This window comes from Lygodium microphyllum, chromosome 22 (genome assembly GCF_053477565.2).
Source record: "Lygodium microphyllum isolate KBCC chromosome 22, Lygodium_microphyllum_v1.1.10, whole genome shotgun sequence".
Lineage (NCBI taxonomy): Eukaryota > Viridiplantae > Streptophyta > Polypodiopsida > Schizaeales > Lygodiaceae > Lygodium > Lygodium microphyllum.
In genome coordinates, this window is record NC_141156.1 from 132536035 (window position 1) to 132545455 (window position 9421).

The 9421-nt window shown below is 44.4% G+C and overlaps 1 protein-coding gene across 3 annotated transcripts in view; it reads left to right on the forward strand.

The window, feature by feature from the left end:
* The window catches only part of LOC148017635 (WUSCHEL-related homeobox 8-like), a 166105-nt gene extending 158421 nt beyond the window's left edge, over nt 1-7684 (forward strand). The window contains exons 3-4 of one of the 3 annotated variants that reach the window (XM_087663200.1): nt 5384-5905; nt 6127-7684. In XM_087663200.1, coding sequence (XP_087519326.1) covers nt 5384-5905; nt 6127-6260 — 656 coding nt within the window. In that variant the 3' untranslated portion in view covers nt 6261-7684. Of the gene's footprint in view, nt 1-5335; nt 5906-6126 lie in introns of all 3 variants that reach the window. The other 2 variants (XM_087663199.1, XM_087663201.1) reach the window with 2 other exon arrangements.
* Nucleotides 7685-9421: the final 1737 nt, after the last annotated feature.

The following is a 9421-nucleotide window of genomic DNA, read 5'->3' on the forward strand; positions in this document are numbered from 1 at the left end:
AGGCATAATGATACCTTGCCAGTTCAATGAGTGCAAATCCGACTCCGTACAGCTGAGAATGACTGATTTCAACGCATTGATGCGAAGGCCGGAAGCCTGACCAAAGAGAGCCTAAACATCCAATGCTTTGCGAATGTTATCCTTATTCGCCCGCAGAATCATAAAACTGTCATCAACCAAGGATTGACTAATGAAATGTTGTCCAGAAGGAAGCGACAATCCAGCCAACTGAGTGGAAGCTGCCATATGAGATAACATCGAAAGAACTGGATGAGTCGCAAGGGCAAAGAAAAGAGGGCTCAATGGGCATCCCTATCTAACAAAGCGGGCAAGGGAAAATGGCTCGGTAATGCCTCCATTCAACATGACTCGCGAAGACGCCGCTGCACTGATGATGTAGATCAGTCGAGACATCCGATCACCAAAGCCCATAGCAGACATAAGCTCTGCAACAAAAGACCACTCCAGATAGTCGAAAGCCTTTTCCAGGTCCAATTGAATCAGTACGACCTCCTGATTAGAATGCTTTGCATAATCAATCGCTAGTTGCGCATTTAATACATTCTGTAGAATGTTTCGGCCCTTAATGAAACCATATTGAAGAGGATGCACAATGGCAGGGAGATGCTTGTGGAGCCGATTCGCCATTACTTTGGAAAAGATTTTGTACATAGAACCCATTAAAGAAATTGGGCGCCAATGTTTCAACATAGACGGCGAAGGAACCTTTGGAAGCAATTTAATAAGTCCTTCTTTCCATGAGGAAGGCATAATCCCCGTTTCCCACACCTGCTGAAACAAAGCCGTCAATGGTTTCGCCAATTGGGTAGCAAAAACCTCAAAGAACTCATTGGTGAGACCATCCCAGCCAGGACTTTTATCCTTGGGTAAGTGTAACAAAATATCCATAACCTCCGCCTCACAAATATCTGACTCCATAGTGGCTTGCATGTCCTGCGGAATCTGATTACGGACCAGGTCATAAAAAACTGAACGGGCCTGAGTAGTTTGGGCTGAAGGTGGAGAAGTGGAACCAAGAAGGTCGATGAAATAATTCCTACATATATGCACAATAGTCTGCGGATCAAGGACCAGGTGCCCTTCTGCATCTAGGAGTCTAGTCATATTCTCTCTAGCAGGAGAGGCATGGAGAGCTCGAAAGAACTTATGAGTCTGACACGCATTATCTTGCAAAGTCTCCGTCAGATGTTGCAATTTGGCCTGTTGATACGATTTCAACTGAAACTCTTGAATAAGATGAGCCACACGCATTCCCAGTGCTAGTAGAAATGCATCATTTGGAGTGTCCACCAGCAGAGAACGGACCAAAGCCAGCAAGTCCTCCGCTGCTTGCCGACGCTGTCGACAAAGAGAGGCATGATGGATTCCATACTGCCGAGCAACCCGCTGCACATTAGAGAGCAATCGGTCAAACGAAGCAGTGCCCAGAGAGGAGAAGTCCAGTAAGAATCTATCAATCAATTGCTGCATATAACCCTGAAAGATTGCATGCTTCAAATAAGACGAGTTAAAACGCAAAGGAAGCCTCTCCAGAAATCGCTTAAAAGGTGCAATGGGTTGTGCTAGCATCTCAAGCTACAGAGGAAAATGGTCCGACAATGCATATTGCTGCAACACTTTCATTTCAAGCATCTCAGGCAGGAAATCATCATTCTACATGATGTATATGCGGTCCAGCCGCGACCATGTTGTTGCGTACTGGGCAGAATGGAAAGTAAACCCTGTAGAAGACGGGTGCAGCCAGGACCAGAGATCTTGCTTAAGAACAGCAAGAGCCAACTCATGCTACCTACGGCTTTCCAGCGCGTCCATTACTGAATGCTCCGATGTGGATTGCGAAGAATCAACACACATATTGAAATCCCCCATGAAGAGGCCCCGTCTACCAAGTGACAAAGAAGTCTGCAAAGTATGCCAAAGCTCCCGGCGCGATAAAGGATCATTCGGAGCATAGAGACCATTCGGAGCATAGAGACTAAGTAACCATAAGATTTCTCCATCGAATAAAATTTCAATCACCACAAAGCGGCCATGCACATCATTTTTAATAAGAAGAGGTTGATATTTTTCGTGTACAATCATGAGCACACCAGAATAACGCATGGCCTGTGTCCCTGCATAGAACAGACGAAAGCCATGGCAATCCATAACTTTTTTAGCTTCACCGTGACTCTTGTGTTCAAGAGCACACAAGACATCCCGCTGATTCTCATGCAATACAGTCCACATGGCATGTTGCTTATGGCGAGAACAAATTCCTCGCACATTCCACGTGGCTATTTTCATGGGTTTTTTGTAAAAGAAAATTAGGTACGAGGCATAGCTTGCCTCGATTTGACCTTTTCTGCGAGAATGTCCAGGACTCCCTCATCCAAGAAATCAGCCAACACGGCAAAAGAGTTCTGCGGACTAGATTCGGAGGTAGACGGCATATCTGCTGGCTTGGGAATGGAGCGGGAATAACGATGATCCCCGGGGGTAATGGCGTTGCCTCTGGTATCAAAAGCCAGCTTAGCTGGTGGACCCTTTGAACGATCCGAATACACTCTCCAAGTGGGCTGAGGACGGGGGGCAGAGGAAGCCATCGCAGGAGGAGAGTGCTCTGATGGCAACATTTCTTTCCTGCACATATAAGTACGCATGGAATCTTGTGACGCAGAAGGCACAGAATTCTCCATGCCAGCAATCACCCTGGTACCTTTTTTTGCGCGTACTTCAACCCAGTCTGTGCCATGGAATCTAAACCCGAAACCTGTTGTTTACCTTTATCCAGAGCTTTAGGTAGGTGAATAGCATCCTGCCACAGGACATCACATACCATATTTTCCATGGGTAGCGCAACATGCCCAGCATCTGAAGTGTGTTGTTGTTCTGGGCATTCGGCCATGAAATGCCCTAATTTTCCACAGGAAAAGCAGTGTCCTGCAAAATTGCCCCATTTCAAACGAAAGTGTAAAGGATGCATGTCAGAGCAATTGAGACGTAACCACGCAGGCCTTTTCCTGGTAGTGTCCCATAACATACACAAGCAGTTACGATTCACTGCCCTTAAACTTGGAGGGACCAGAACACTGCCCACAGCAGCCATGGCGTCCTTCAACAGTGGCCAATAAACAGCCGGGCAATTTTCCACTTCAACCCATACAGGGCACTCGTTGCAGCAGGCGCTGAAAATCTGCCATTGGGCGCCATGGTACAACATGGACCAAACAGCGATCAAAAAACAGAGGCAGTTTAGACAGAAGAGCAACACGGTGCGTCTCAGATTTTAACAGCACCTCAAAAAAACCTCGGGGCCCCACAAAAATCTCTTCAACACATTCCCCTTGTAGCAGATTGTGCAGCCATTGGCGAATACGGGAAAGCTGGGGGATTCTACCAGTGAAGAAGAGTATCATCGCGCGATCATAGAATACTGAAAAGGAGCCAAGACAGATTTGGGGTCAACAGTGGCTTCCAAAACATCTTCCGGTGCAGAGTCAGAAAAGACTTCCTGATTATGTTGAACATAATCGCCAAGTAGAGTGTTGGCAAACTCTAGCAAATGCTCCCAATCAACATCCTGAGAGTCTACAGAGTCCGAAGCAACCTGAGCATAGGAATGATCCTGATGATCCATTGACTCCTCCGAAGTGTGCTTGGTGCGTTTGCCTGCAGGCTGAAAGTTAGGAGCAGTGGGCATCTCTTCATTGCACGGAACCATATCGTCGGGTTCCTCGGTATCAGAGTCCGGACCAAGCGCTGCCACCGTTTGGTCTATAAAATCCAGGTCCAGGCCAGCCATGGTGTATCACTGCGTATACCGGTCACAAAGATCTCACAGGAGGCAGGAATGCATAGGCCGCTCTCCCTCTTTCTGAGGCCAAACGGACCCGACACTGGACTGACGAAGAAGCTTGGGAAGCGCGTGCGCAGAAACAGACGGCCGCTGTGCAGAGAAGGCACGTCCGCAGGCAGAGAAGGGCTCGTTCCCTTTGCTGGCTCACTCTGTCGCACGCTCTGTGTGGCAACCTGGGTGTGACTGGCTGCTGGCCCTTGGTGGCAAAACGGGCAGATCAGGGCGGGCAGCAGGCAGGGGGTGACAGAACGTCCAGGCAGAGGGCGAGCTCTCTCTCTCTCTCTCTCTTTCTGTGGTGTGCACTGTAGGGCGACCAGCTGTTCGCAGACAGGCAAGGGCAGGAGTCGAGCCGCAGGGTCGAACAGACCCCACGCTGGTCCGAGGGGAGAACGCAGGCAGCGCGTGAGGCAGAGGAGCACGTCTGCGGGTCAGGAGAAGCGCGTCAGATCCTGTCGCTCTCTCTCCCTCACGGGCATGGACGGCGGCGACGGCGACTGACACGCACGGGCACAGGCGGACGAGCACAGCGACTGACGAGCACAGGCAGGACGAGCACGGACGACGGCGACTGACGGGCACGGACGAGCACGCAGACAGGCGACGGCGTGTCAGGCGACGGACGAGACGACGGGTCAACGGTAGGGTTTCGGTCCCGCTCCCGCCATCGCTTCTCTCTTGTGCTCTCTCTCTCTCTCTCTCTCTCTCTCTCTCTCTCTCTCTCTCTCTACTCTGCACTCACACTCTCTCATTGTGCGAACCATAGTGTGTCTCGATCCTTGCGCACTCCGCTGACACTTATAAGAGGGGAGGAGCTCCCTTGCCACAATCCCCACCATTAAAAATTCCAAACTCCTTACAATATGTAAATGTAGGCATCAAGCTGCATTTTAAAGCATGTTTGGAACTTAGGGGAGAACAAAGATCAGATTTCGTGCAAAGTGCTTATCATTTTAGTAATGCAATGAATGATTCCAATGATATTTGGCCTATCTTGGTATTGATAGTCATCTATGCCTAAAATGTTGCATAGTGCATGGTTGTCCTACTTCCGCTTTTGGAATGCATTGATTTCTTTGTGGCACTTTTGCCAAACGAGCATGAAAATGCAGGCTGATCTCTAGAATGCACAAGTAAACACAAGTGTAAAAGCTAGGTGCACAAGCTAAGTTGAGAAACAATTCTCAACAAGAATTCTGTTATAGTCGAACTAGTATAGCTGTCTAATGCATTCCCTCTAGTGCTGGTGAAATTATTTGCAAGACAGCTAGTGCATTCCCTCTAGTGCTAGTGAAACTATTTGCAAGTATCATAGTACTGCCATCTCACCACATAATGAATTTGTCAGGACTTAAAGCAGCAAAACGAGTTCAGTAAATATATGAGGTACTTTTGGTGGTAAATGCTTAAGTGGCTGAAACAGGTTTCCTCTACTCTGAATCTTCATATTTAAAATAACTGGTCTGCACTTTCCCACAGGTTTAAGACTGGGCCAATCAGTGCCTTACGATCCTGCTGTTCATGCAGTCGGACAGAAATTTGCATCCAGACAGCGATGGACACCTAGTCAAACACAAATTCAGTTTCTTGAAAAACTTTTTGAACAGGGAAGTGGCACTCCAACCAAGCAGAGGATAAAGGAGATCACTCAAGAATTGAGTCAGTATGGTCCAATTTCAGAAACAAATGTCTACAATTGGTTCCAAAACCGAAGAGCAAGATCAAAAAGAAAGCAGCAAGTTGGAGGTCACAACAATGGGGAGTCAGAGTTTGATACGGATGGTGATTCTCCAGAAGAAAAAAGGGCTAAGCTGGAAAGGGATTTGTCAAACGAGAGCTTTGGAGCTGGTCCAGTAGAGTTGCATCATCAAAGTGGTGACAGTGGTGAGCATCAGCAATTTGATATGCAGAAAGGCCCTCGGCCATCTTCCTTTCAACAGCTTGAGACATCAAAGGGGCCTGAAACATTGATGATTCATACACAGCAGGACCATATTTCTTTTTCTGCTAACAGAGCTCATAGGGATGATCATGGTTTTGCACCTTCAAGTATGTAGGCTTCACAAGAAGAGGTCATTTATAGACAGACTGAAAGAAATGGAAATGGATGCACATGCATACACAGACACGTGCACACACAGGCACACACACTGTTGGGTTATAAGGATAGTTGCTGTTGAAATGTACAGCATATACAGGTTTAAAGGGAGGCACTCTTTTTGTTGCCTGCTTTTGAAATATGGAAGTGGTTTCCCGTGTTGGTTCTGCAGGTATGGCTGGATCATTTCCATTGATGAGTTTTAGAGCGTGGGATGCAGCAGCACAGACACAAGATGCCAAAACTGGTCATGTTGCTACTTCAATGCCACAAGAATTTTCAGCAAAAGGCAAGAATGAGCAATGATAGAGGAGCGTCCTTCAAACTTGAGGACCACAAACTTTGCAGGCTAGGGAATAACCTTCCTTTTAGCGATTGAGTTTGGCATTCCAATTGAAAGGATAGTTGCCACTTGCCATTAGGATAGGTTGATAATACAGGCCATATAGAAGTGCAATTGCCCCAAGTACTTACTTTGTGATGCTGCACAGGGTCTTATGAGGCTTTGTGCGTAGCTTTTCTAAAGGAAACAATGTTAGTAGTGTTGGGCTACCTTTGGTTGAAGAGTGGTACATGGAAAAGAATAGCATGTACAAAGAGGCCGAAGTGGTTGTGTGATATTAAGATGTACAAAATCAGGATGATCAGACAACAGGAACAGGTTGTATGTGAGCCCTCATTTCGTCAAAGATGAGTGGGTTGTAATCCTATTTCAAGCCTGTAATGGAAGGTGGATACTTTTGATCGCAATCAGGGAGAGAAATTAGACAACATGCTCCATTAGTCACTGCTTTAGATCGTGTAGTTGGAGAAGGCATCTCTAAAGTTGATGGTTGAGGCTTGATGTTTATGTCTGTTTGACTACCATGGGTAGGGAAAAATGCTCGGGAAGCACCTGGCCTTAGCCTTATATTTCATGGTCGATATCGCGGTGGATGATTCGCTAGCTGCAAATGTTTAAATAGTCGTAGGATTTGCATTTAAAGGCCCATCAACCAGAGCAAGCAAAAATGACTGCAGCACGTGAATGGCATAAACCAGGAACAAAAGGGAAACTCATGCCATATTAGCCTTTGGCTTAAAACGTTCCACCTTGCCACTACCCTCCCCATCTCTGCTGTGGTGAGATTTGTATATTTGTGCACTTGCTATAATGGGCTTAATTAGAGATTTGAAAGATCAAATAGCATCTTTATTGAGAACGAATGATCCTTACATAGAAATTGAGGGCATACCTTGGTGAGACTTTAGGTCCCTTGTGTGCCCATGAGAATGTGCCAACAGATCAAAACAACAATGTGTTGTTTTTCCACTAATATTGACAAACACCATGGCTGAGTGATATTGCACACCATGAAGAATGTGGAGAGGTTTGCAAGTGTATTTTAAATTGATGTACTATAGATTGTTTTGAGTAGTCCATAAGTAAATGTTCTTTTTTAGATGTGAAAGGATATTTGTCAATTGAATGTTGGGGCTTACATCAAGGCTTGTGTTTGAGGGGCAACCAAACCCTTGACTACCAACTTAACACAAGTCCATCTTGATGGCCAACCAAGTGGAGCCATGATCTCTTTTTCTACATTGTACAAGGTGCCTTCGTTGCAACTTGTGAGAATGAAACTTTGGCCTTTGAGTTTATCAAAGCATCTCATTACCACTTGAGCTACAAGGTCTTCACAAAATATTCTATTTTGTGTTTGTTTTGTTGTACGTTTCAACCTACTAACAATTTTGACGTCTCGAGAGTCTTTTTAAAAGGCTTCTTATGAGCCTTAATTCTTCAATATATGACCATCAGGTTTCCAATTTTCTAGGCCTTTCAATTTAGTGGCTCTTCATTCTCATGGTCCTTGACCTTGTCTCTTCATCCTTAATTATATTTACACAAAAAGTACATGTAAAAGCTTTACCTATCTATATGCTATATACTTATCGTTAATTAGAAAAATGAGAAAAAAGTAGTTACTCCAAAATGAGTCCATTGAATGTTTTCTTTTAAAACAATTAATGGTCTTTGGTTTAAGAGTTTGTGCCTCATATCATCACGTTTTTCACCATAGGGCTACTTATCATGCATCGACGGTTAGACGCTTAACCTTTGACTACCAGAATTCAGCTTGAAATTTACAATATGAAGTACAAATCGGACCCAATAGTAGATTGAATGAAATGCTCTCTATTGTAAATGATATTGTATCATTCTCCTTGGTGCTAGCTAGAGAGGGCATACCAATGCTCTTTCGTATTTTGGTGGCCTTAATGTTTGGACTTGGGACTTCACATGTTCTTTATAGAGTATGAGTTCTAATGTAGAGAGTTCTTGGATGAAAACGTTGAGGTATACAGTTATGTCCAAGTAAAACTCTTAGATTATAGTGTCTACTGGATGTTCTTGTAGGACTTGGAAAGCATGGCTCTCCTTGATGGAGGATCCTAGTAGTGAGCTAAGCATGGAGCTTGTGTGGCAATAGGTGGTGCAATAACTATTGTTTGACTACCTCTAGTTTTGTGAGGGATTGGGGCATTGAAGGACAATGAGGCATGTCTATTTTTTTATCAAAATGAAGTATTTGTGGTATGTCTTGGATGCCCCAGTTCCTTTTGCTCACCTCTACTCTAAGACCTTATAGTGTTGGAATTTGTAGTTATGTGCATCCAATGCTTGATTCATAGCCAACTAGCTTAGCATGATTATTAGTCATCCTACTTGTTTTGAGTTCCCTTTTTTGATTATACAAGGAAGAGTGAAGACATGTACATTTGTATTTGGTGAGTGAGGGAGCTTGTGGTATCTATGGGCTAATGCTATTATGTATTCTTGGCTCTCTTAGTGTATTGTGACTCCCATACCTTTGTGTTTTGAGCACGTCTATTGCCAATGATGATCAATAATTGGTTTGTGATCCAAAGGAAATGCAATCAAAGTTGCAATAAATGCTAGGGTTGTAAGATACTTGCCCAAAGATTATACATAAATGTCAATATGCCAAGAATGATGCAATCACAATGAGATGATAAATCTTAAGAGAGGTGCAAAGTAACATAAATGGTAATTGAATGATGGAATTGTACTAGGAGGAGAAAACATGGTACATATGGTAGTTCTTCATCATTACTAGGTGAGCTAATCTAATCACTTGTTTAAAAAGTGTTATGTTGATTATCTACTTAATGATACCATTCTTGATGCTTCTAAAATTAGCTTGCAAATTGGGATCCCTTTAAAGATGTGTTGCTAGTGCACATTCTTCATTAGAGCATGACCACAAACCAACTCATGGTGCTATAAAATATTTAAGACCATGTGATTAGATTGATAGACTTTGAGAATTGGGTCGCGTGAAAGTTGAAGGGTCGACAAGTGTATAAAGAAAGGGTAACCATTTTCATCTCTTGTTGAGATGTTCATACGAGGGGTTCACTCTTTAATATTTAACATGCATATGATATGGTTATTGTGAGTT